The sequence below is a fragment of the Boleophthalmus pectinirostris genome, unplaced genomic scaffold (assembly GCF_026225935.1).
Source record: "Boleophthalmus pectinirostris isolate CB_2022bp ecotype Guang Dong unplaced genomic scaffold, ASM2622593v1 HiC_scaffold_14, whole genome shotgun sequence".
Taxonomy (NCBI): Eukaryota; Metazoa; Chordata; class Actinopteri; order Gobiiformes; family Gobiidae; genus Boleophthalmus; species Boleophthalmus pectinirostris.
Genome location: NW_026571047.1, coordinates 31,487,561 through 31,515,390, shown reverse-complemented (window position 1 = coordinate 31,515,390; position 27,830 = coordinate 31,487,561). Strand labels below are relative to the sequence as shown.

Sequence of the window (27,830 nt, the reverse complement as noted above, 5' to 3'; positions counted from 1 at the left end):
AGGACAGGAACAGGCTCGCGTACAAAAATAACATTGCGTCAAATTTAAAAAGGAACTACATTTCGGTCCCAAATTTTCAGTATTAGCAAATTACACTACTTTTACCCGAAAAAGTAGTAGTTTTTTTACTTTACGTTACTCTAACACTGTGTGGGAGCATGGGTGACGTAGCCTTGTACAGAATCTTACAACTAAATGTACGGAGGGTTTGAATAGAGCCCAGGTAAGATCACTAAATTACTCAAACATGTGTGGATGACTCTAAAACCTCTTCAGGCGCGTTTTTTGATGAGGAAACATCATAACATGGTAGAAAGCTTAAAAAAAAGTTAATTTTGCATAATACCCCCTCTTTAAAAGTGCACTGTGTAACTTTTCTGTTATTTTTTTTTTGTCTGGAATGTCCAGGTGTGGCATTAAATGTATCCATCTCGCATTTACTCAATAATGTAAATTTTTATTGGCCTAGAAACTTGCTTTCTTACTGTGAGTGGGCTCGCCTCTCCGCCAATCTGACATGTAACGTGGGCCTGTAGTGTCACTGTGGTGAGATAAAAAGTGTAATGCCATATTGTGGAACATTCCAGAAAGAAGCAAGGCCACATCTACCAGAGAAGTTATGGAGTGCACCTTTAAAATAAAACGAAATAACGACCTTTTAAAGCTGACGTGATTTTGGTGAATTCAGAAGCATTTGGCACATTCATGCAAAATAAATTATTGAAACATAAACAACACAACAGAAAAAAAAACAAAAAAACATGTAAACCTCTCACTGCAAGAATAAAACATTTAAAATTCGCAAAAAACAAAAGTGCTTTGGTAAAAGAGGCCCTCATTGTTAAGACGTTATGTGTGTGTCAGTCTTTAAAATTGTACTGGAAAAGGTTCATGGCTTTGTCCAACTTTATGCATCCAAACGGGCATCCATTTTGTCTTCTTCTTCATCTTCATCAGATTTAAATTTATTTATTTTTGGGATATTCTCAAATCTGGGTCCAGTTTGTGTCGGAGTGAAGCTGAGCAGAAGCCAAGGAAGAAAAACCTAGAGAGAGAAAACATTTTAAAGTATAATTATCCTTTCAACAAATAAATGTATTTATTTTTAACAAAAAGATTAAAAATATGAAATAGTGGTACAAGACTGAAGCCAAACCAGTGTATTGAATTGTACCATGGTAATAATAGACTTTATATTTACAACCACATCTTTTCTAAATTGGTTTGTGTTAGTTCAATTTCATCTCAACTGGTGGGGACTCATAGAACTGTAGTTACAATCTTAACTCTCATTTGACGATTACTACAAATGAGACAAAGTATTTCACCTCAATAACCATTCAAGTTGTATTATTTTATAGTTTACTTTTATTCTGCACTTGCCACAATTAAATAAAACAATTAAAGCTTTATGTGTGAATTTTTGTCATTACATTAAGGGAAAAACTATGAAAACCACAACTGCAATTTTCAACATACTGCTACTTTTAGTATCTTGGTATATATTTTTGACTTGACTCACCTGTATCTGTGTTGTGTATTCTCAGTTCTATATCTGCAGGTTATAAAATCCTTGATACCTGACCTGTGTATGTTTATGTTTTCCATGACTGTTTCATGACCTAAAGTGAATTTTCCATGACTTTACAGCACCAACATGTGTAGAATTGATCAGACTTTTAGGACTAAATATGAAATGTTAACGCTTTCCACTCACCTTATGGTTTGGTTTTATAGTTTTTTAACATTCAAAATACTGTCAGTGCATTTATTGTCGTCTCTTTTAAACAAAAGGCGCAGACATTCAGAAATAATCATAACAGCCTCATGAGAACTTAACAGAATGCTGGAGTTGTGTGAAAGAGATACTAAAATTCCATGACTTTTCTAAAACTTTCATTGAATTTACAAAATTCCATATTTTTTCCAGGCTTGGAAAATGGCATTTTTAATTTCCAGGACTTTTTCAGGATTTCCATGACCGTGGGAACTCTGCTCATAAGATTCTCTTCGTGTCTTTGGTGTGCGCTTTTTGTCGCACGTTTAAAAATCATTTAAGACGAAAAAATCATGTGTGGCGGCCTTTAGTGTAAATATGACTCACCTGTACCTGTAACTGAGAATCTTCTGTATCTTTAGTTCTATATTTGGAGGTTATAAAATCCCTTATACCTGACCTGTGTACGTGTACTGTAGTATTAACATGACTCACCTGTACCTGTGCATCTTCAGTTCTAAATCTGCAGGTTGATGAAGGGGGCGAACCCGAGCACGTCCTGCAGCAGCACCAGCGCCCTCTGCAGGGGGGGCTCTACGTCCATCTCCACCCCTCGTCTCCTCAGAGGCTCCAGGCTGTGCTCAGACACGTTATGACAGTGGTTCACTTTGAGGGAGAGGAGCCGGGGGCAGTACTCCGTCAGAGTCCTACAACAGCACAGGGTCAGACTGGGTTAAATATACACTACTGTTTTAATTAGAAAGACGCAGTTTATATTAAGACAATATCAGGTTTTTCACTTTGTTGTTTCCAAAAAGATGTTATTGCTTTGTCTAGAATGTTTCACAGTGCGGCATTAAATCTGTCTTCATGGAGACCAAACCAGACGAAGTTACAAGTCAGATCTGTGGAGAGGCGACCCGCACACGCACAGTCAGAATGTCTGTTTTTCTAAGTGTTTTTGAGCTGTAAAACCACCTGTAATTGAGTAAATGTAAAGTAGAGATGTTTAATGTCACACCGTGGAGCATTCTAGGCAGAGCAATGACGTATCCATAGAAACAAGCAGGTGACGGACCCCAGTCAAGTTACATAGTGCACCTTTAATGCTAAAGTCCAGGCTGTGTGTACAACTGAAAAGGTTTTCATTCTGCACTCTTCTCTCTCTTTTTTAATTTTATGATTATTTATGTTTTGATTTGTTTGTAAAACAGGACTAAACCAGGTCTAAACCAGGACTAAACCAGGACTAAAACAGGACTAAAACAGGACTGAACCAGGACTGAAAGAGGACTAAACCAGGACTAAACCAGGACTAAACCAGGACTAAAACAGGAGTGAACCAGGACTAAACCAGGACTAAACCAGGACTAAACAGGACTGAAAGAGGAGGACTAAACCAGGACTGAACCAGGACTGAACCAGGACTGAACCAGGACTGAACCAGGACTAAACCAGGTCTAAACCAGGACTAAAAAAGACTAAAACAGGACTGAACCGGGACTGAACCGGGACTGAACCGGGACTGAACCGGGACTGAACCAGGACTGAACCAGGACTGAACCAGGACTGAAAGGACTAAACAGGACTAAAACAGGACTGAACCAGGAGGACTAAACCAGGACTGAACTAGGAGGACTAAACCAGGACTAAACCAGGACTAGAACAGGACTAAACCAGGACTAAACCAGGACTGAATGTCGGGACAAGGTGCGCCCGCGTACACTGTCGGGAGACCGGGACCAGATTAGGACTGAGACTGGGACTGAGACCAGGAGTGAGACGGTTTAGTCCTGGTTTAGTCTTGGGTCCAGTCCTAGTTTAGACCTGGTTCAGTCCTGGTTCAGTCCTGGTTCAGTCCTGGTTCAGTCCTGGTTCAGTCCTGGGTCCAGTCCTAGTTTAGATCTAGTTTAGACCTGGTTCAGTCCTGGTTCAGTCCTGGTTCAGTCCTGGTTCAGTCCTGGTTTAGTCCTGGTTTAGTCCTGGTTTAGTCCTGGTTATCCATTTTTTCCATTATTCATTTAAACACAAAATTGAGAATTGAAAAAACAAATCATTATCCAATTTTTCATTTTGGTTTTAGAGACAAATAATGAAGAAAATAGTTGTTTTTAAAATTTTCGTATTTTTGGTTTCATTTTGAAAAACGAATAAACGATTGATACACGGACTCGGCCCAAATAGATCAAATATGAATTATTTTAAACTAACATTTTTAATCAATTTACCAAAGAGTTCAACTAAATTTAGTGATTACAAGTTCAGGAAAGTTGAGCTCCTTCATTAATGCACAAGTTTGTTACACAGACTCCGTTTTGGCTCGAGCTTCACCTGATGCTGTGGTCGTTGACCCTGAGGCAGCCGGTCAGGTCCAGCCTCTCCAGCCCCCTGCAGTTTTTGGCCAGCGCCTCCACCGCCTCGTCCGTCACGTTCGCGTTCACCGCCAGCGAAACGCTCTTCAGCCTCACACACTTCCTCGCCAGGTAACATATGGCCTCGTCTTTGAGCTGCCTGCACGCCGTCAGGTCGATGGACTGGAGCTGCGGGCAGTGGTCGGAGAGGCTGCGCAGCGAGAGACTGTCCACCCACTCGCAGTGCGCCAGGCCCAGGTGCGTGAGGTGGGTGCAGGTGAGCGAGACGGCCACCAGGGAGCGCCGCGTGAGGCAGGTGCAGCCGCGCAGGTCCACGCGCTGCAGCTGCTGGTTCTGGCCGATCACCGGGAGCAGCTCCGAGTCCGTGACCCAGTCGGAGCAGCAGAGCAGAGACAGAGACTGGAGCACGCGGTTGTCTTTGAGCATAGAGCAGAAGGCCTCCCGGGGGATGGACGGAGCCAACTGAAACAAAACAAGGACAAAATGTAAATCATAACAAATTTTGTGCATAGAGATTTATTAAAAGGTCCATATTACACTATTTTCTGATCTATGTTATATTTCAAAAACATTCTTGGAGTTTAGGGCCGAACGATTTTAAGAAAAAAATTTAATTGTGATTTTTCTGGCAGATATTGCGATTTCGATCTCATCCACAAATTTTTTTCAAATCAAGTTTCAGTGCACATGAAGATTTACAAACATCACAGAAACTTACATCATACCAGAGTCCGGCACCGATGATTTGAGGCTGGACCGTAAAGCCCAGTTTACGCTGACAATAAGAGCTGTGATTGGTCGTCTCTACCACTGCTCTACACACACACTTCCTGTACTCCGCTTTCCTTTCTTTCAATATACAATGAGTAATAATGAGTTTAATGCAGCTTTGTGCATATTTCTTTATGTTTTGCAGAAACGAAACTTAAAACCACATGAAAAAAAAACAGGAAAAAAACCCAGCTCGCTCAAGGTTTAAATCCTAGCCTCCTAGCGTCATGCCGGTGAATTACTTCCTAGACCTAGACCTCGACGCAGATCCATAAATCAAAAATTACGATGACAGTGTGCGCTGAGTTGACGCAGAACTAAACTGAGTCGACACAGAACTAAACTTCGCCCTTAAATTGGGCTTTAGGAGCACTGCAAAAAATATGCCTCAAACCTCATTCAGATTCACACCTCCGTGCGCTCTGAGGTCCAAGAGTCAGTTCCAGCTCGGGCCTAAAACAAGATTTACAACCAGGGAGGACAGGTCCTTCTCTGTGGTCGGCCCCAAACTCTGGAACATTCTGCCCCCCCAAGTCCCAACAGCCCCCACAGTGGAGAGTTTTAAGTCTCGTCTTAAGACCCACTTTTATTCTCTGACTTTTAACACCGTGTGAGTTGTGTGGTCCTCTGTATCTTTTATTTATATTATTTATTCAGGGATCCCACTATTTTAAATTGACAAAATTTCAAAACTTTTCTATGACTTTTTCATGACCTAAAGTGAATTTTCCATGACTTTACGGCACCTACATGTGTAGAATTGATCAGACTTTTAGGGTTAAATATGAAATGTTAACTCTTTCCACTCACCTTATGGTTTGGGATTATAGTTTTTTAACTTTCAAAATCCTGTCAGTGCATTTATTGTCGTCTCTTTTAAACAAAAGACACAGACGTTCGGAAAAAAATCAGAATACCCTTATGATAATTTAACGGAACGCTGTAGATGCGTGAAAGAGATACTTAAAATTACATGACTTTTCCAAAACTTTCTTTGAATTTGCAAAATTCCGTAACTTTTCCAGGCCTGGAAAATGACATTTTCAATTTCCATGACTTTTACAATTTCCATAACAGTGGGAACCCTGTTTAATTTATTTATTTTACTTATTTGCTGCTATTTTATTATTTTTATGGTTTTGCTTTCATTTTATTTTACTGATTTTACTGGTATTGCGGTCTTCATTTTACAATCTCTGTGCAGCACTTTGGAAACTGCTTTGTTTGTAAAATGTGCTGTAGAAATAAAGTGGATTTGGATCTGGATAATGTGAAATACCGGAGAGAGGTGGAAGTCCCTGCAGTTGGCGAGGTAGAGCTGGATGAGGCTGTGGAACTGTTTGGAGACTCTCTGCAGCTGCATCAGGGTCTGAAGAGGAACCAGGGACAGAACCCGAGGAACCAGCACGTCCTCCCACGGAAGGTCCAGGAGATGACACCTGAGAGACACAGAGACAAAGAGGAGTCATTTACAGATCCTAGAATGTGAACTTTGACTTATCGTTAATGTACGGTCACTGTAACATCACCTTTTATTTTGATACGTTCATAAACCTCTTTGCCATTATTATTAGTTTGCACAACCATAAACGAAAACAAAAAAAATTATCATTTTCATTCTCATTGTGGTTTATTTTGAAACAATAAACTTTTGTGCCTTCGTTAACATTATTATTAGTTTGTACGACCATAAACAAGGAAAAAAATTAAATAAAATCCTTACATTCTTCATTCTCATTCGGCTTATTTTGATACGATCATAAACGATAAACTTCTGTGCCGTTTTTCACATTATTATTAGTTTGTACGACCATAATGCAGCACAATACAAGAAAAAAGGAAAAAAAATTGGGTTAAAATTATATTATGTATGCACAGTATGTAATTTATTTTGCTATATGTAAATATTCTTAAAGTTTCGTCATCAATGCACAGAAGTAACCACATAATTTTTGAATTTTTGAAACTATGGTCATGAACAGGGGTCGGTTCATGTACGTTTTTTTCTTCTTAAAAACACAGTTGAGCACTTCCTGTATTACTGTGTTTTCAGTTTGAGAGAAGAATTAATTATGCAGGTGTGTTTGTGTGTTAAACATGTGTGAATGAAACAAAACACAACTCCAGGTCTGATGAAGAGAAGAGGTAGAGCGCTTCACTGGGTCATTAAAAAAGTCAAAAGTAGCAGTGCAGGTCTGCAAGGGTTAACTTGAAATAGTAACAGAATGTGCAAGGTACAAACCCGAGGCACACCGACTGAATATATTAAAAGTCCTTTATTACATATATGTTTTATATATTTGATAGCTACATCTACAGTACCAGTCTAAAACATGCCAAATGTGTCTTGTTGGTGTTTTGTGGGTCTGCCCATCACCTACACTTTCCTCATGGTTCGCCAGCCTTTTTTGTTTCTTTTTCCTATAGTCATGTGATCTTGTCATGTATACATAAATGATTTGTAATTGTATTTAACGACACCTGTGGGTCCTGTTTCTCCCTAATGCCCTGACGAAGACTAGCCTGATTCATCAACCGTTTTCACCTCATGGAAACCGTCTGACCTCGCAGCTTTAGGATTCGTTCACTCGACGGTAGGCGGGTAGTTTTATTCAAGCAATCGCTGCTATTTGGTCAAGACGTATGTAATGCACCGGGACACTCATTGGTGTCCAAGTAACTGCCGGCACAACAGCAAACAAGGAAGAGAGTGAAAATTCTTGATCTCAGGAATCGTTGCCAACACAGAATGTCTGTCTTCGTCTGCATCCATCTCGATGCTTTGTTTACTGTTGTGCTGTTCCACAAAAGGGACCCAGACAGGTGCTTGAGTTTGACGTCATGGCTTCACAGCTCTTCACTGATTGGCTGGTGCGCGGTCTACAACTTCCAAGTTTTTTGCAATCTGTCTAGTGTATTCCGATTCCTGACCTAGTCGCTGGAGAGAAATTAAATTGAACGGGGGGCACTAGATGGGGCCAGCCTGGCTAGACGAAGACCATCTTGCTGGTCAAAATGTGTTGGCGTCCCTCCATGTAATAAAGGACTTTTAATATATTCAGTCTGTTTGCCTCAGGTTTGTACCTTGGCCGCTTTTACATTCTTTAGTAAGGGCTACATTTTGTTAATACAACTCCTGTTTCCTGTTTGTGATGAGGAAACAACATTATAACATCAGAAAATTGTGTAAAACTAAAATACTAAACTAAAAATAATTGTCAGTGATCAGAGTGGATCTTTTTAATAGAGAGATCTACAGTCAATCCTCTGTCAATAAAAGCTTTTTAAAAGTTCTGGAAGTTTTCAAAAGCCAGTCTTCTTATTTATCTTTGAAAAAATTTATATTGGGCCTGTTTTAATAGAAATCAATATAACAAAACACTGGTATATTTTACCATATCTAAAAACACAAATTTAAGTATATAAATGAAATAAAATTAGAGTGACAGTGAGAATGAGATGAACAGAAAGTGGGTCAGTCACCGTGGGAATTCGTCATGGCTTGCTGTATTAAGTGACCTCTAAAATAGAAGGAGAACTTTTACAGCTACACTGAAAACCAATTAAATAGACATATAAATACATGGATTTAACATCAAGATAATTTTAGATTAAAGCATTTATGATTCTACAAACACTCAAATTTGTCAAATCTGTTATTATTATTATGGATAAACCTTATGACAACAACATAAAGGCAGAATTTGAGCTGTTTTAAATAAAATGTAAAATCTAAAAGTGATTATATATGCAATCTGATGTTATTAGATTCTAAAACAAAGCCACATGTGTTAAAATTATTATGAGAAGATGGATTCATGTCATATTAAAGTCATACAGTTGTCATAATAAAAGCACTGATATTAATGCACATGCTTTGTAAACATTATTGTTGAGTATAATGCTCCCTACAGTCGTGTTTATGTTTGATCACACATGGCTGAGTTATAAATAAGTTCATTTATTGCTGTCCAGGCTGCTGCACAAACCCTGAACAGAGGCTAACAGCTGCTAGCCTCGAAGCTAACGCACCGGCGCAACATCTGGCTGTTTTTCTAAATGAAAACACGGATCGCAAATGCAACTCACTCTGCTTTAGTCGCTTGTTTGTCCATTTTATCTGCAGGTTGTTGTTGAAAGTTGACAGGGACGAGTTAAGCTTCACATCATAAGCAAAACTATCCGAAAAACGCTAGCATTTTACGAGCGGAGGACCCTGACCAACGATGAGTTCAAATCGCGCCGGAGAAAAGACAATTATCCCCCAAATATAACGAGAATAAAATGTATAAATGTGTTTTATTTAGCCATTCTTTTAAACAAACTGGAATCATTACGAAATTGTGGTTTGTTGAGAGTAGTACGTGAACAGTTTAATACATTAACTAGAAAAAAAAAAATACGGTAAAGAAGTACGAAAAGTTTATGAGACGTTTACATTGTACAAGATGCATTTGAACACAGCCTTGGCGTTCTTCCGGGTTGAGGTAAATAAATGTAAAAATATTATTATTATAAAACGGTATTGTACAATAAATGTCACATATACTCAACTAAAATGCTAAAATAATGTTATCTGAATTATTATTATTATTATTGTTATCTAAATCCCGAATGCACAGTTTTGAAATTACATAAAATTAACACTGACTTCATGGATTATTTTCAAACTATTTTTGTTTATATGAGTGGATCTTAAAGGTGTAAATGTGTAACTTTTATTGAGAAGATCTGCAGCCTGTTTGTCCCTATGGAGATGTTAATGCTTTGGTAGGGTGACCAAAATTTCAAAATCAAAAACTGGAAACTTTCAGTTTGGTAATCATAAAATTGTGAAACAAGAAAAAAACAAAACAAAAAAAGTTATGCACTTGGTGAGTTAGTATAGTCACATTTTCTTAGTATTTTTGGTCATTTTTAAGCAGCTTTTCTGTATTTTACCTAAACAAATAACAATTTATGCCTCTCTTTACTGTTGACAGGGATCAGATTGGTCAAAAATGGGGACACCTGGGACATTTTTTGTATTAAACTGGGACAAATCACTGGTTTTGTCTAAATCTGTTGGGACAGGGGACACACTCAAAACTGTGACTGTCCTGGGTAAATAGGGATTAAATTGTCCATGTATTAAACTCATCTGCATTTATCCAACTACAAGTGTTTTTTCATGCTCAAAAAATTCTTAAAAATCATTAATTCTTACTGTGAGTGTGGTCTCCTCTCCACAGATCTAACCTGCAATTTGGCTCACAAGTCTCCGTGGAGATTCATACATTTATGGTTATACTGTGGAACATTCTAGGCACATCTCCATGGAGACAAGCCGGTGACAGACCCGCCACCAGACAAGCTACACAGTGCACCTTTAATAAAACCTTAAGAAAAAAAGGAAAGAAAACTGTCCAGAACTGTAAAGTAGACTTTTTTCCTTATAATATTTTTTATATTAATAAAGGGAACTCATTTTTAAACCCATTTTAATCCTTTACTTTATTACTACTAAATTCTAAGCAAAGATATACCTGTCATGATTGTTTATGATGTAATACTAAATCTAAACGCAAATGTATTTATTTTTATTTTATTTATCTATTTACTTTGGGCATATGATGTAACAAAATAATAAATATAATAATAAAAATACATTTAGAATCCATGGCAAAGGAGGAATTAAATTTGTCATCTGTCCAAAAGTTTATTTTGGTTTCATTTTGCAGCTCATCCAACATCTGACCAGAACTCAAGAAGCAGCTTGGATGGACCAAAATAAACTTTAGTCCAGTTGACAAATTGGATTTTTTCTTTGCCAAATAATGAAAATATGTAAAACAACATGTGTAGCAAGTAACAATATGAAAAAAAAAAAGTTAAAAGCATGGCAATACTTCCCCCTAATTGTAACACGACTTCTTTTTTAAACAGTCTAAACAAACACTGCTGCAGACACAAAGAGTCTATTCAGGCTTAAACGCTGACCTGGAGTTTTACTGAGCGTGAATGAAGCTGTCACAGACACTCTCTCCTCTCTCTGTCCTCTCCGGAGTTTTATTCCAGCTCAAACATGGAGTCTAATCATAAAAACATTTATGATTTCTGCGCAGAGACGCTGGACGGACGCACTGTCTCTCTGTCAGAGTTCAGAGGAAAAGTGATGCTGATCGTGAACGTGGCGACTTTCTGAGGATCCACCATCGAGGAGGTAAAAATACGGGTTTAAAATATGGACTAATGTCACTTATTGATCAAAAACACTGGTGCAGATTAGATCCATGGTTACTTCTACATGTTTATGACAATAAGTACAATTTGTATTTCCAGTTCAGCTTGTTTTTAGACCATGGGGTGAAAATTAGACTATGGGGGATTACGATAGTCTCCATTGTTAATTGAAACACTGAAGTAAGTATAGACAGATTAGACCAGGGGTGGGCAAACTACGGCCCCGGGACCATATGCGGCCCTTTAATCTTTTTAATCCGGCCCGCTGAACTTGAATAATAAAAACAATTTTCACTGTTTTAAATGTTATTTCAAATAGTAAATACCATGGGACGAGTTTTGTAATGATTTTCAATTATGGGATATTTCAATAACATGGGATATGTTTTCTACTTACTCCATGTTTTTTGTTTTTTTTTTCTCTTATGAGGTGGTTTACCAAAAAACTCCATCCATTTGCTCCAAGTCTGGCCCTTCTGTCAAATTTTAGAACCCTTTGTGGAGTCAAAAATTTGCCCACCCCTGGATTAGACAATATTTAATAGTGAAGTTAAGGCAGAGATGAGTTAATACTGATACAAATTTATGTTTAACCCAATTATCCTTTTGCCCCCGATAATTATTTTTACCTGACTAGAAGTTTCTACTTTACTGGTCAATGTTTCAGAAGTGGGTTTAGTGTTTTTGTTTTAACAAATACATGTGTGATTATCAATTGACAGCATTGATTTTAAGGGTTAGGGTTAGGGTTATCATTAAGAAATTGCGATACAATACATACCTCGATACATAGGCCACGATACTGGGGATGTAACGATATCCAAATCTCACGGTACGATATTTATTGTGATATTTTGGAGAGGCTGATATAATTGTAGATGGGACACTTTTTTGCCTGACAAGATTTTGGTGTGAATTATTACCGTCATAATCCCAAGAATTCAAGCAAAAAACATATTTCTTCATGTTGTCTGCCCTGAAATGAATCATGGGATATGTAGTTCCCATTTTTTATAAGCTTTTGTTACTATAAAACGATGCATTTAAGCAAAGGAACTTGTAATTCGATATATTGTGACAGCCCGCAATATTATTGTGAGACTTTTGGTGATACGATATCACGATATTTCAGTTATCTCTTCACGATATGTATTTTGATACAGTTTCACTTTCAGTTCAATTCGAAATATTTCAAATCGATTCAATACAGTATAAAATAAAAAATAAAGGCTAAATCATGGTTGTAACACTAAAAGTCTTTGTTAAACCACTTCTTGTGCAAAGTTCATATGAAACACAAACATTTTAATCATCAAAACAGTGAAAATGTCGCATAAACGAGTTTCCTTCTTCTGAACAAGCAACAAAACTGTAGCTGTAACAAAATAATTTAGTAAAATCTACCAAAAAATACTCTTGGTCAGGACTCACCCAACTTTTTTCTCTGGGGGCCACATTCTGACTCCTGACTGTGTTGGGGGCCAGGGTCGGGTCGGTCGTAAAACAGAATTGTTTGACCCTGACGACGCAGATTATAATCTTTGAAAACCACCACAGTTTTTTTACATATCAGACAAATTGCACGGTCCTCACACTGAACAAAAAAATCATCCACGTCCACTGTTCTTTGAAAACTCTGCACTCTCTGTCAACTTTTCGTACATTAACACGAGTCATTTTTCTGTCCTTAACTGCACTACAGAACTCTGCATGTGTCACTGTCACTGTTTGATCTCGAGCTTGTCAGGTGACGAAAATTCGTCGGCAAATGTAAATACGTCATATAATTATTTAAATATAGATATAAGTACTTCATACAGATATATATAATTTTAATTGCAAAAAATCAACAATATACAAGATACAGACATGTTATTATTTGCCAAAAAGTAATTTAAAAAAAAGTCCATGACAACTTTTGAGGGCCTTAGTTTGATGAACCCTGCTCTTGACGATATATTGATAAAGCCACCCACGATATCGATACTGTATCATCACATTAAACGAAAAGATACAATATCGATATTTCAATATTTTTGCACACACCTAATTATACTATACTGAATGTTTAATTAACAAGAAGACAAAGTTGTTTTTATTTTAGAAAGGAGTTCAAGACCAAACTGGCTGATTATGTTACATGTTTGGATGTTAAAAAGTAAAAAAAATGTTATAAATATTTCTTTAGATAGTGAGATTTGAGTGTGCCTTGGGCTTTTTGTCTCCTTTTTTTCGCTCTATCAATGTGTGTGTATGTTGTTGTTGATTCATTTGATTTGTTCTCTCTCAGTATCCTCGTCTGAATGCACTGATGGAGACGTTCGGTCACCTCAACTTCACCGTCCTGGGATTCTGCTGCAACCAGTTTGGACTCCAGTCTCCAGGTGATTTCACAGCTCTAAGACTGTAACACATGTGATTTAAGATGAACTTCTGCTTTATCATGTTTATATTTTGCGTTTTGTTGTTTTGTCGCGTCAGAGGTGAACCACGAGACCCTGAACGTCCTGAAGTATGTCCGACCTGGAGGAGGGTTTGTGCCAAAGTTTCCCATTTTTGGACGAATCGACGTCAATGGTTTAAATGAAGAACCTCTCTTTACTTACCTCAAGGTCTGGAACACTCTTATTTATACGGTTTGATTAAAGGTTGTATGGAGGATTTTTTTTGTTTCAAATTGTCAATGATAGATTATAGATGCAGTAGCCTTGTAATTATGATGACCAAAAAAAAGAGAATAAAAATTCATCAACTCTGGACGTGGTGGGGCTAAACATTTGCCAATAGATAACGACACTGCCTCGTTATCTGTGAGCTGACAGGCTGTCAATCAAACTCCCTATGTTTCTAGCGTAACTGACTTGCCTGCGCGCTGCCATTACGTGGTTTACGTACGACTGTCACGCAGTCCACAGACGCAAGACGCACAGACGCTGTTTACTCCACCAACGCAACAGTTCTTAGCGGCTTTTTTGACCTATATCTTCCTCACAGTTCGCACAAAGTTTGTTGCGATGGCGACAAGAATCCAGGAGCAGTTCGCCGCAAAAGAAAGTCAGTTTTTGAGGTCGCGGAAAGAAGAAGACAAGGGGAAAAGCAGCGAAGCCAAACTAAGGTGATTCTTGGAGATTCATTCCAGCGATGGCGCAACTGAAGCAGACGCAGGGTCTAAAGACTGAAGCACTGGTCCACAAATTACTCCTGGACAGGTCACTTCTGCTTATTATGAAAAAGTACTTTATTTTTTTATTTCCAAGAGCTAGACAAACATTTTTCAGGACACGAATGCGATATCCTATGTCTGAAAACGTAATTTTCAATGCAAAGAAAGAGTCCGCTTGCTGCTGCGTGTTGTAGTAGTAGCTTCATTCGCACGGAATCTCTGCGCAACCTTCTCTGCACCGCTTACAGCTCCTCTCCCCGCTCCCCGTTTCGCTCTTCTCCCTGCTCCTCACTTCTTTTCCGCGCACGAAATCTCCGCGCACTCCCTCCCCCCGCTCCTCACTTCTCCACCTTGCCTAACCAACACTGTAGTTAGTTGTTTAAAAGTTATGTGCAGCGATGAGGACTTTCTGGCGTAAGGAGGAGGAGGGAGGAGGCGTTTCTACGTAGGAGCTGTGGGGGAGGGGGGGTGGTTTCACACATGCGCAACATTTGAAAAAGGACAAACAGTCGCTGGATTTCTCGTTCCTTGGAAAATCCTCTATACAACCTTTAATGCAACTTCTACACACCTCCCCAGGATCACTCACTCACGCACTGCATTCATACTAGACAATGTGTGTGAAGTGTCTTGCCAAAGGACACAACAGCAGGATTAATTTGTCAGGAAAATGAGCAATGGGAAAATGAGCAACTTCACCATCAGGACTTAGACTTGTGTTGTGTTGTCTTGTCCGAGCTTTCACCTTCGTTTGTTTGTCACCACCAACCCAAATACTGGTGGTTCAGCCCTTACAGAAAAGTTACATTCTGCCTTTGTGTCCTTGAGCAAGACACTTCCCCTTGCCTTGAATAATTGTGGTGTAAGTGAGTGGCAGCGATAAACTCTCATTTGTTCAGGTGACGCTGAATCTAAACACGGCGGTGAGCAGCAGAACGTCTGGGGCAAATAAACCAGAGAGAATAAAATATCAAATATCAAAATTTAAATTTGCACCGAAATCCTTGTATCATTCGTTCATTAGTTTTTCAGTATAAAGTCAAAAATAAGAAAGCGAAAAAAACAACTATTTTCTTCATTATTTGTCTCCAAAACCAAAATGAAAAAACAGAAAATGATTAGTTTTTTCATTTTTCGATTTTGTGTTTAAATGAAAAATGGAAAAAATAGATAACGACCATTTCCTGTTGACTTCACTTAAACTGCGATGCCGGACTGAATCAGAACTGAACCAGGACTAAAACAGGACTGAACCGTCCTGGTCTCAGTCCCGGGCTGGTCTCAGTCTTGGTCTCAGTCTTGGTCTCAGTCCCGGTCTCAGTCCCGGTTTCAGCCCCAGTCTCAGTACCGGTCTCCGTCCTGGTCCTGTTCCCGGTCTCAGTCCTGGTCCTTTTTCCTGGTCTCAGTCTTAGTCTCTGTCGCGGTCTTACTTCCGGTCTGGTCCCGGTCCTGGTCCTGTTTCCAGTCTCAGTCCTGGTCTCAGTCCCGGTCTCGAATCGCGGTCTGGTCCTGGTCTGGTCCTGGCCTCAGTCCTGGTCTCAGTCCTGGTCTGGTCCCGCTCTAAGTCCTGGTCTGGTCCCGGTCTGGTCCCGGTCTCAATCCTGGTCCTGTTCCCGGTCTCAGTCCGGGTCTCAGTCACGGTCTGATTCCGGTCTGGTCCCAGTCCTGGTTCAGTCCTGCATCACAGTTTAAGTCACAGAAATGGAAAACAGCTGTTATCCTTTTTTTTTTTCCATTTTTCATTTAAACACAAAATCGAAAACTGAAAAAACGAATCATTATCTGTTTTTTCATTTTGATTTTGGAGACAAATAATGGAAAAAAAATTGTCTTTTCATTTTCTCATTTTTATTTTTTTTTTATATTGAAAAACAAATGACCCAATGATACACGGACTCACCGAGACAGCTTTTTAATTGGAGTTATTTGAAATAAACTTTAAATAAAATATCGGAAACAGAGGTCGAAATCTGTTTTGAAAAATGAAATAAACTGTTTTCCCATTTTATTGTTTTCGTTCTTCATTGAAATTCAAAAGAACAAACGGTACACAGACCAATTATAAAGAGACTCTATGACAGATTTTGTTTTTCACTTTTTACAAAACGTTTCTTCTGTAAACTGCAGTAACTATTGCACAAACTTTTCTATTATTACTGTCTCTGTGCAGCCACAAACACCGTCTGTTTCGCTGCTGCCGTCCTGTTTAAACCTTTATGGAGCTTTTACATAACACATCTAATTGTACAACTGTCTGTCCCCAGGAGTCCCTTCCCTTCGTGAACCCTGTAATTGGCGACATAAAGAAGTTTTACTGGTCTCCGCTCAAAGTCAATGACATTCGCTGGAACTTTGAGAAGTTTGTGGTGGGAGCAGACGGCGCTCCCTACAGGAGGTCTGCAGCATGACTCACTGCGCTCACAGCTGTCTCCGAATCTGACACCAAACTTTACACTCAAGTCCACAGCTTCTTTAATTTATTCACTCAAGTTTACTTTCTCCTTGCAGTTCTGTGTTAATATTTAGGGACTGTAGGATCTGGAAAAAATAAAAATAAAAGTGTTTAATATAGTTTAGTTTGACGTATATTCAGTGTTGAGAAGGTGACTTTTAAAATGTATTCCCCTACAGATTACAGATTACATACCTCAAAATGTAGTTTGTAACGTAATCCATTAAATTACTTAAAGTGAGTAATGTAATCTGAATACTTTGGATTACTTGATATTGTCGTGCTTTTTAAAACTACATGAAAGTACCAACCACATCCTGAAAATTCTTGTTTGTTCTCTTCAAATTGTCTGTTGAGCCCAAGTCTCCATGATGGTTTTACTCCTAGTTTAGTCCTGGTTTAGTCCTGCTTTTAGACCTGGTTTAGACCTGGTTTAGACCTGGTTTAGACTTGGTTTAGTCCTGGTTTACTCCTGGTTTAGACAGGGTTTATGCCTGGTTTAGACCTGGTTTAGACCTTGTTTAGTCCTGGTTTAGTGCTGGTTCAGTCCTGGTTTTGGTCCTGGATTTAGATCTGGTTTAGTCCTGGTTTAGTCCTGGTTTAGACCTGGTTTTGGTCCTAGTTTAGACTTGGTTTAGTCCTGGTTTTGGTCCTGGTTTAGACCTGGTTTAGTCCTGGTTTAGATCTGATTTAGTCCTGGTTTAGACCTGATTTAGTCCTGGTTTAGACCTGGTTTAGTCCTGGTTTAGTCCTAATTCAGTCCTGGTTTTGGTCCTGGATTTAGATCTGGTTTAGTCCTGGTTTAGACCTGGCTTAGTCCTGGTTTTGGTCCTGGTTTAGACCTTGTTTAGTCCTGGTTTTGGTCCTGGTTTAGACCTGATTTAGACCTGGTTTAGACCTGGTTTAGTCCTGGTTTAGTCCTGATTCAGTCCTGGTTTTGGTCCTGGTTCAGTCCTGGTTTTGGTCCTGGTTTAGTCCTGGTTTAGTTCTGGTTTTGGTCCTGGTTTTAATCCTGGTTTAGCTCAAAATGTGAAAACAGGAAAATCCCTCTGTGTAATCCATTTATTTCAACAAAGTAACTGTAATCCAATTACCACTCACTGAAACAGTAACTGTAACTGAATACAGTTACTCATAATTTGTACTCTGATTACATAACTCCTGTACATGTAATCTGTTACTCCCCAACACTGCGTATACTGTATTTCATGGCATTTGAAAAGAAGGGATTTGATTTACACATGGTTATATTTTATTTTTGTGCCATTACATTTCCTCAAACATGTGGAGATGTTATTACTTTGCTTGAAATGTTCCACAGTATAGCATTAAACCTATCCATCTTATATTTATTCAATTACAGATGTTTACTTGTTCAAAAAATACCTTGAAAATCATGCATTCTTAGTGTAAACTGGATCATCTCTCCGCAGATCTGACCTGTAACTTGGCCTAGTGGTGTCACCTGTTTTTTTCCGTGAAGATAGATTTTGTTAGAGCAATACTGCGGAATATTCTAGTTAAAAAAACATCTCCATGGAGACCAGAAATATGACATAGTGCACATTTTTGGTCCATATAGTGAGTTTAATAATGCAGTAAACTAAAAAGATTCAAAAATATAATAACTTGGCTTCTCAGAGATTCTCCAGCAGCTCGATACAAAACTCTGCATGTAAAATAAATGAAATGAGTGAATAGTGAAAGTATGTTCATGACGTGAATCAGTCTGTGAATGCTTCTTCTGTTTTGTGATGAATAATTGTCTCTTTGTTTTTTCCAGGTACGACCTCCACTGCCCGATAGAGACCGTGGAGAGGGACATCGCAGAACTGTTGGCTTAGACCTTATCTAGACCTGGTTTAGACTTAGTTTAGACCTGGTTCATTCCTGGTTTAAACCTGGTTTAGTCCTGGTTTAGACCTGTCTTAGACCTAGTTTAGCCCTGGTTTAGACCTGGTTTAGACTTAGTTTAGACCGGGTTTAGACCCAGTTTAGAGCTGGTTTAGATTTGGTTTAAACCTGGTTTAGTCCTAGTTTGGACCTGGTTTAGAGCTGGTTTAGACCTGGTTTAGACCTAGTTTAGAGCTGATTTAGATTTGGTTTAGACCTGATTTAGACCTGGTTTACTTCTGGTTCAATCCTGGTTTAGATCTGGTTAAGATCTTGATTACTCCTGGTTTAGACCTGGCTTTGTCCTGGTTTAGATCTGGTTTAGTCCTGGATTAGACCCTGTGTAGACTTGGTTTAAACCTGCTTTTGACCTGGTTTAGACCTGGTTTAGATCTGGTTTAGATCTGGTTTAGTTCTGGCTCAATCCTGGTTTAGACCTGGTTAAGACCTGGTTAAAACCTTGTTTACTCCTGGTTTGAAGCTGGTTTAGACCTGGTTTAGTCCTGGTTTAGTCCTGGTTTAGTCCGGACCCAGTGGCAGAGTGACGATCTCTCGGTAAAAGCTAAATCCTGCAGCTGAGTGGATCTGAAGAAGAGGAGTTGGTCTCAGGGTTCAGTGCATTCACTCTGAGACCGCTCCCCAGCGCCACCTGGAGTCTGAGACGCGCCATCAAAGACCACACATTTAAAATAAAGGGTTAAATAACAGTATTTTGTTGCTTTCTGATTGGCCCAAGTATCAACATACAACATAGTAGATTTTATCAAGATGTATTAGAAATTAGAAATTGTTTTTATTTGTTTGAGAGAAAGTATTTTGTGAGGAGGCTATTGGGCATTTTGTAAGAGCATTAAATAAAAATGCTAGAATATAAATTGGCTGTTGTTTCTGTGTCTAACTGTGTAATTAATGTAAGTATAAAGGGATTTAATAATAATACGCACAACCTTCTCACCATTCATTCACTCCGCTATTGAAGCCACAGCTGCCCTGGAGTCGATGGTTGCCAATCTGCACCTTTACCTCTGATATCCACCAATCACTCCCTCACAAGATTCACATAAGCGAAGTCTGTGATGTATCTTGACATAATAAAATTAAATAGAAGTAAAACAAAATTAAAGAATGCAGCAGTTTTACTTTAGTCCAAAAGTTTTATTTTAGTCCAGTAGTTTCCAAACTTTTTTTTTTTTTTTTTTTTTGCTGTAAGTACCCCCTAAGTACCTCCTAACTCACTAGGCAAATTAATCTGTTATTATGGCTGTAATTTATTAGAATATTGTCTTATATTAATGATTTGGATAACCTTAAACCTCCAAAATGTTCATTAAGATGGATTTTAAGATAGATTTTAGTCTGTGATTCATTTTTCAACTAATCACTACTAAGAATTATCGTGTATTGTATTTTAAGGCTTTTAAAATATACCTTATCCCCAAAATAGAGGTTGAAATATGGTGTCTGGATGCTTTTATTTAATGCTAAATTTAAATATTATTACATTTTCAGCTTCTAGAAAACAAATCTGAAACCTTCCCAAGTACCAAGTGCTTGCATATCGCCGTAAAAATTCTCCATTGTTTAAAATAATTGTTTTTCATTAATTTACTTATTTATTTTTGCCTATTTAATTGCTGAAATATATAAAAACAATTAGCAGCAAATATTATTGTTTTTGTACATGATTTATTCTTTGTTGCCACTAGAGGGCGCACCGTCACAGAGTAGAGTATCAGGTGGCGCATGCGCAGTGGAGTGTCAGTCCGGCCGCTGTAAACATGGCTGGAGTCGGATTCAGAAAATGGGCCCAAGCGATCACAAAAACCAAAGGATCCGGTTTATCCGCGCTTCTGTCGGGATGTAGAGCGGGTCGGTATTTTCTCAACATTTTGGGGATTGTGCTGCTGCAGATTTATATAAATGCACTCACGGGTTTTGGTGTTTAGAGCTTGTAAAAGTTGTAACCTTGACGTGTTAGCATTAGCCTCTGTTAGCTTGTCGGGTTCACATTGGTTCTCGTTCATTGAAATTCATCAGAACTAAGGTTTTTTATTCAGATAAACACTACTCATCCAGCCAAAGATAAAAGCTTTAATGCTCAATTTAATATTACACAAATACAACATTATAAACGAGTAAATCTATCCATTCTGCTTGGTAGTATTTTTTGATAACTAACCTTTACCTAATATTTTCACAATTTTGCTGTAATGACATGAATATATATATCTGCACTACCAATGAAAAAAAGTGTATTTAAGTTTAGGGTCAAGTAAGGAGACAATCCAAATACACATGTTTTACTACATTTACAGTGTAAGTTTGCAATTTGATCGATAGTTATTGGTTATTTTATCAATATTTTACTATTAAACAAAAATATAGATCTTTTTCTTATCTCACGTACCCTGTAAACAAAAGTGATCATGGTTGTGATGACTTACATAGCTGTGCTCACAATTACAACTACTGAAATTATGAGGGAGGGCTTCAACTAGTCACTACTAAGACTAAGAGGTTAAAATATAAATATAATCCTTAAACCCAGGGCCTTATTCTTGAAATTATACCAATGTGTGTTATTTTAAAGGTATTAAGGCTTTTTAAAATACCCTCGCATCAAAATAAATGTTGACATGTGGTGACTTGTGGCTTAAAAAAGAGAATATTTACAAATAATGTGTATTTGTAAATGAAAAATAAACTTTTTTTGTTTGTTTTGACATTTTGATTTCATAAAGCTGTATTTGTTATAAAAAATGTCCTTTCATATATGGTTAAGAGTCTTTATCATCCAGGTAACAATCATGATTACCAAAATACGATGGCCTGAAATTATTTTTAAGTCGGCAAACTTTATTGGTTCACAAAGGAAATTACTTGGACACAGAAGCTCAGACATCATAAAACATATATATAAAATAATACAAATAATGAATAAGAATAGCAAGAGACAGGTGTGAAATAAGTCGTAGTTATATAAATATAATTAATATAATAATATATTATTATATTAATATAATTATATTATATTATATAATATAATTATATAAATTTATATGTATAAGTAAAAATAAAATAGAAATAAATAATAACAATATATCTCAGCTATTTACAAGAGGTCAGCTAGTTCCAATTAGTTTATAAGTTATCGCAGACTTAGAAATTAGGATTCCTTTCTAATAACTTGGTGTTTTGTCTTTCTTATCATTTTTGTTGTAGCCTCTGGACCAGCCAAGGGCTCTCTCCCTGGTCCATACCCCGAGACCCCAGAGCAGAAAGCTGCAGCCGCCAAGAAGTACAACATGAGAGAAGAGGACTACGAGCCGTACCCAGATAAAGGAGAGGGGTAAGACCAATCAACACAGTAATCTGGTTTTAAATTGGTAGGTGTCACGGTCATTTCTATATTGACTTATCGTTCAGTACATGATAGATGGAACAATTTTTGCCGTTAGTAATATTTACCAATGAGACTTTTTGTTTGCACTACTTTGAAGTATTTCATACCATCAGTGTTTTTTAGAAATAGGTCTGACATCTACAGGTTATAATAACTTAAGATGTGTGTTTATTTCCACAGTTACGGTGATTATCCAATGCTGCCAGACAGATCGCAGCACGAGAGAGACCCGTGGTATCAGTGGGACCATCCAGACCTGAGGAGGAACTGGGGAGAGCCGGTAAGAAGGGAATTTGAACAGTTAAATCTTTCAGTAGTTTTCACATTAGGCAAGTTGGAAAAGAGTTTGCCTGGAAATCTATGTTTTCTGTGCAGCTCTAACTTGTCATTTATCCATATTCTATTTTAATAACTGGCATAACACTGGAACACCCAAAGTCTCTAATAATAAATGTTGCAAAATCTGCATTTTTTTTATAGCATGGAGTGTGCAATTAAATTTACTTGAAAGTGAGATTCAGTAGTTTCAAACTGTGATAACCTTTTATTTAATACATACACAGCCAAAATTGCCGATAAAAGCATGTCGTTTGGAGAAAGAAATTTGACAATATTCATGTAAAATAGCACTTATTCATATCGTGCTTGTGTTTTCTTTTATGTAAAACAGATAGATGTTGCTTTCAGTGTTAGATTTGTTTGCCATACCCAGCCCAAGTGGGGAGACTGTCTTATTTCTCTTTCGTTGCTTCCTTCTCCTTGATTCCTCTCCTCGAGTCTGCAGAAAATGGGTGAAGAACTCCCACCTACAGAGGAGACAGAGAGAAAAGAGTGGATATAAACTCCTCATTAAGACCAATAAAGTTTAATTCTTTTCTCTGATGTTTGCTCCTGAAAGCTCCCTCATGTTTCCTCCTTCTGTTGTAATGCAAAAATAAATATTAGGGCCGCTAGAGGGAGCTATGTGACAGTGAGACTGAAAAATGTGCAGCTACTTCTTTTGCCAGGAGTTGAATAAGTATAGCTGTTCAGGATGACATGCGTTAGTTATATTTCTGATTTGTCACCATGTATATTTGTGAAATATTTCAGGTAAAGGTAAACACTCAGCATCCTTGTTTGTGGTTTCTTTTATTGACAAGTAACCACACCTTCCTTCTTTCTGTGGTTTTTCTCTGGGACAACACTTAATATGACACATTTGATTGACAGAAAAAACGGAGAGCAATCAAGGAGAAGGAAGCGAGGAAAGAGAATTGAGACGTGGTCTGTAAATTCCCATTTCCTATTGCGTTGCTGTTGTTTCAGATGCACTGGCACTTCGACATGTACATCCGTAACCGTGTGGACACCTCTCCCTCGCCTGTGTCCTGGTCCTCCATGTGCAAACAGCTCTTCGGCTTCCTCGGGTTCATGCTCTTCATGTTTTACCTTGGGCAGGAGTTTCCAGCTTATCAACCTGTGGTGAGTCGACCTGCTACGAATGTTTGTGTCATTTATATTTTCTTTTTCTTAAAACTGCTGATTGTACTTTGGCATCTTTAATTTTCATCCCACCTTTGCAAATTTTCTCATATATTCACCTCTTTTCCTGTCACTGTTAGAATTTGGAAGCTCTCTACACTCTTAGTAATACTTAGACTTAGACTTTATTGATCCACAAGGGAAATAATTTGAACACAGAAGCTCAAACACATCACTATATAATATAATAACAAAGAGCAAAAATGTAAATGGTAATAATAAATTCAAAATAAGTAGCAAAAATGGCAAGAGACTGATGTCAAATAAGGCATAGTAATATAAATATATACATATACATTTATATAATTGTACATTTAAAATCTAATTATGCAAGTAAATCTAAGTCTAAATGTATTTTTACAAGTAAAAATTAAATAATTTAAATATAGTAATTCAAATATATCTCAGTTAATCTATGTAACTTTTTGGCCAAATAATAGACTTAAAAGCATATTTTTTCATGTTGGTTCTGCTTATTGTGCTGAAAAACATGCATTTTTACTGTAAGCGGGCTTATATGTAAACAAACATGACTGCTATTTGACTTGGGGCAGCAGAGCCTCCTCCTGTTTGTTTCTGTGGAAATGTTGTTTCTTTGGCTATAATGTTCCAAATAAAACTTATCTATGTAATCTCTCAGTAGTCCACGGGCGTATACTAGTCTACATGGTCTTATACTTGTTCTGATACAGCTCAAGATCATTCTAAAGATTCAGGAAAGGTTCATTTTTGTCCTGTGAATGTGACTTTTTTAGTATCTATATCTATATCATGAGTACCATATTTTCAGCACTATTAGGCGCTCTGGATTATAAGACGCACTGTCATTAAATGGTCTATTTTCGAACTTTTTTCACAAATAAACCGCACCGGGCTTTAAATGAAACACAACAGTTGGATGGGTGAGTGGTTTTGTTTGTTTGTTCGTTCACGGTGACTCTGGGCTTTGTTCAGTTGTGGCGTGTAGGGACGGTGCTGTCTGGGACCAACGGATTGTCGGCGTGTTCGCAGTGACTCAGTTGTTCAGTCGTGTCTAGAAGTGGCACATTGCGCTCGCTTTTTTGGTTCGTTCCTCGTCGGCGTGGAGTGATGAGTGTGTCTGCGGGTCTTTTTCGCCGTGCGGTCGCTGTCTTCTCCGTGTGTGTTTGCGTGTTCTGCGGGTGATGCGGCTTTGTAGTTTACTGAAGTCGTGCTGGGACACCCGAGTGGATTTGATTGTGTAGCACGCAGTCGTTTTTTTGATGGGGTTGGAGGCTTATGAACATGCCCTATAGTGCGGAAAATACGATATCTAGAATTATCTGATTTTCTATACTTTTGACAACCCTATTTCCTAATATTTGCATTAACAGACTAAACTAACCTCTTTTTATTTTTCTTGCAGGCCCCGAAACAGTACCCGTACAATAACCTGTACTTGGAGAGAGGAGGAGACCCAGAGAAGGAAGTAGAGGAGGTTAAAAACTTTGAAATCTAAAGGTTTAAATCTGCTCCTGTCTCGTCTGTGTATATATTTCTATTAAAATAAAGACTTATGTGACAATATACATTTTTCTGTGGCATTTTTGAATGTTTTGAAATTTGGATTGCAGATATTTTGAAGATGAAAGAAGAATGAAAAAAAAAAATGTCTTTGAGAGTTTGTAGTCAGTTGAAGTATAATCATTCATAGAGATAAACAGTTGACTGACTTTCCACCAGGTCGAAACCAGATCGAAACCAGGTCTAAACCCGGACTAAACCAGGTCTAATCCAGGTCTAAATCAGGACTAAACGAGCCAGGTCTAAACCCAGTCAGGTCTAAACCAGGTCTAAACCAGATGCATAAACCAGTAGCACAGAAACATGTACATAATGACATGAAAGTGCAGCGTGGCTTGTGGTAACTTGAGTGCAATTATATAACTCACTGTGAACTACCCAGACATTTGACAGGTGCATAAGATCTGGAAAAACTCATGGATTGTATATAGAAAAATCATTACATAACAGCTTTAGAAAGTTTAGTCCCAGTTTTGGGCCTGTGTCCCCTGTCCTAGCAGATTTATCCAAAACCAGTGATTTGTCCCAGTTTTATGACAAAAATTTCCCAGGTGTCCCTATTTTTACCAATCTGATCCCAGACAACAGTAAAGAGAGGCAAACTGTCATTTGTTTAGGTAAAATACAGAAAAGTTAGTTAAAAATGACCAAAACACAAAGAAAATGTGACTATACTGACTCAAGAGTGCATAACAATTTTCCTTAATTATTTATGTACTCGTTTCACCATTTTATGAAACCAGTCTTAAACAGGTTCTAAATCAGGACTAAACAAGGATTAAACCAGGTCTAATCCATGTCTAAACCAACACTAAACCAAGTCTAAACCACATCTAAACCAGGACTGAACCAGGTCAAGACCAGGCCTAAACCAACACTAAATCAAGTCTTAACAGGGTGTAAACCAGGACTAAACCAGGTTTAAACCAGTACTAAACTAGGTCCAAACCAGATCTAAACCAGGACTCAAGTAGGTCCAAACCAGGTCTAATCCAAGTCTAAACCAGGACTAAACCAGGTCCAAACCAGATTTAAACCAGGAGTAAACCAAGTCTAAACTAGGTCTAAACCAGGATTAAACTAGGTCCAAACCACATCTAAACCAGGTCTAAACTAGGAATAAACCAGGTCTAAACTAGGAATAAACCAGGTCTAAACTAGGATTACACCAGGACTAAACAAAGTCTAAACTAGGTCTAAACCAGGACTAAACCAGGTCTAAACCAGGACTAAACTAGGTCCAAACCACATCTAAACCAGGTCTAAACCAGGTCTAAACTAGGACTACACCAGGACTAAACCAAGTCTAAACCAGGACTAAACTAGGTCTAAACCAAGATTAAACCAGGTCCAAATCACATCTAAACCAGGTCTAAACCAGGACTAAACCAGGTCTAAACCAGGTCCAAACCACATCCAAACCAGGTCTAAACCAGGTCTAAACCAGGACTAAAAAAGGACTAAACCAGGTCTAAACCAGGTCCAAACCACATCCAAACCAGGTCTAAACCAAGACTAAAAAAGCACTAAACCAGGTCCAAACCACATCCAAACCAGGTCTAAACCAGGACTAAACCAGATGCATAAACCATATGACCAACCACCCCACACCGGGAGTGTCCCAGTTTTTATTTTTAATTTCTCGTTTCCTTATTTAAATACACATATCCGGTCTGTTTACAAAACTTGAGGAATAATTACTCGCACACACTTTTCAACCCAAGCTTTAGAAACTTTATCCCTTGGCGTCTCTTTCTTTTAATACACATCTTTGCTTTTCTATTTACAAAAACTTGCGCAGTCAAAGTTGAATTGAGGCCACGGTGGCGCTGTGTGAGATTTGTCCGCGCCGGCCTCCGTAGCCCACTGACAACACGACAGCACTTTGGTCCGGATTCCGCTTGTGGCTAAAGCTAAAGCTAATCTATCACGAAAATCCGCGATATTTTTTGGATGTGACACGTGTAATCGCGATCAACACTTGCCGTAAGTTCGATTTAACACGTTTTTGCACCCGAACTCATTTGTGATCGCGTGTTAATTGGAAGATTTGGAGAAAAGTCGAGCCTGGGTGGTGACTGGTGCCGAATGCTAACAGCTAACTGCGGCTTAGTTGGCACTTTTTCTTTATAAAAATAATCTTTACTACAATAATATTATAAGTGCATGTACTATTAAAAGCTGAGTAATGATAGCGCTAATTAAATGACGTTGTGATCGCTTTTATGGCGTTGTTAAGCTTTAAAAATACAAGTTTAAATGACCAAACCTGATGCAAACCATGTCTGCTAAATGCTCGTATTTTCAATGAAACATCTGAGCACTAAATCACAAAGTTGAACCAAATTAAGCGGATATTAGTAACGTAAATAGTCTTAGATGCTCTTGATAAGCTGCTGGTTGAAAGTGAATGTTATTAAAGTGGCTTAAATCTGATCTGGCACCGCCCATTTTTCACTGTGGTCAATTTATCTGCACGTTATTACAGCTTTGATTTAACACGTGGACACTTCTGGTTGTACTTTGGCTTCTTAATTCTTATCCCACCTTTTGTAAAAAACGGATTTTCTCTTATATTCATCTGTTTTCCTATCATTTGGAAGCTCCCCACACTCTTAGTATGACTTAGACTTGGACTTAGAGAAACTTTATTAATCCAAAATGGAAATTATTTGGACTCAGGAGCTCAAACATCACAATAAATATAATAACAAAGAGTAAAAAATGTATATAAATGTTAACAATAACTGAAATATTGTATTACATTACAT

At 38.0% G+C, this 27,830-nt stretch overlaps 4 protein-coding genes across 5 annotated transcripts in view; 3 read left to right on the top strand and 1 right to left on the bottom strand.

The window, feature by feature from the left end:
* Window positions 1-702: 702 nt before the first annotated feature.
* Window positions 703-9,083, bottom strand: fbxl15 (F-box and leucine-rich repeat protein 15). 2 transcript variants are annotated; one of them, XM_020923278.2, is made up of 5 exons: window positions 8,950-9,083; window positions 6,140-6,299; window positions 4,049-4,551; window positions 2,213-2,424; window positions 703-1,045 (listed from the first exon to the last, which is right to left on the bottom strand). In XM_020923278.2, exons 1-4 carry the CDS (start codon window positions 8,973-8,975, stop codon window positions 2,235-2,237), a joined length of 879 nt encoding a protein of 292 aa, XP_020778937.1. In that variant the 5' UTR covers window positions 8,976-9,083; the 3' UTR covers window positions 703-1,045; window positions 2,213-2,234. The 2 variants fall into 2 exon arrangements, with proteins under 2 accessions (XP_020778937.1, XP_055006229.1); XM_055150254.1 differs by having other exon boundaries at window positions 2,219-2,424.
* A 1,841-nt stretch (window positions 9,084-10,924) lies between these two features.
* Window positions 10,925-18,541, top strand: gpx9 (glutathione peroxidase 9). Its single transcript, XM_055149929.1, has 5 exons — window positions 10,925-11,062; window positions 13,373-13,466; window positions 13,564-13,694; window positions 16,510-16,640; window positions 18,481-18,541. Exons 1-5 carry the CDS (start codon window positions 10,925-10,927, stop codon window positions 18,539-18,541), a joined length of 555 nt encoding a protein of 184 aa, XP_055005904.1.
* Window positions 18,542-20,326: 1,785 nt separating this feature from the next.
* ndufb8 (NADH:ubiquinone oxidoreductase subunit B8) lies at window positions 20,327-25,062 on the top strand. The gene is made up of 5 exons (XM_020923272.2): window positions 20,327-20,459; window positions 21,813-21,939; window positions 22,174-22,273; window positions 23,302-23,457; window positions 24,902-25,062. The coding sequence occupies exons 1-5, from the start codon at window positions 20,369-20,371 to the stop codon at window positions 24,992-24,994; spliced, it is 567 nt and encodes a 188-aa protein (XP_020778931.1). The 5' UTR covers window positions 20,327-20,368; the 3' UTR covers window positions 24,995-25,062.
* Window positions 25,063-26,894: 1,832 nt separating this feature from the next.
* sec31b (SEC31 homolog B, COPII coat complex component) overlaps window positions 26,895-27,830 on the top strand; it is a 30,173-nt gene continuing 29,237 nt past the window's right edge. The window contains exon 1 of the mRNA XM_020923264.2: window positions 26,895-27,045. The gene's annotated coding sequence lies outside the window, so the exon portion shown is untranslated. The remainder of the gene's footprint in view (window positions 27,046-27,830) is intronic.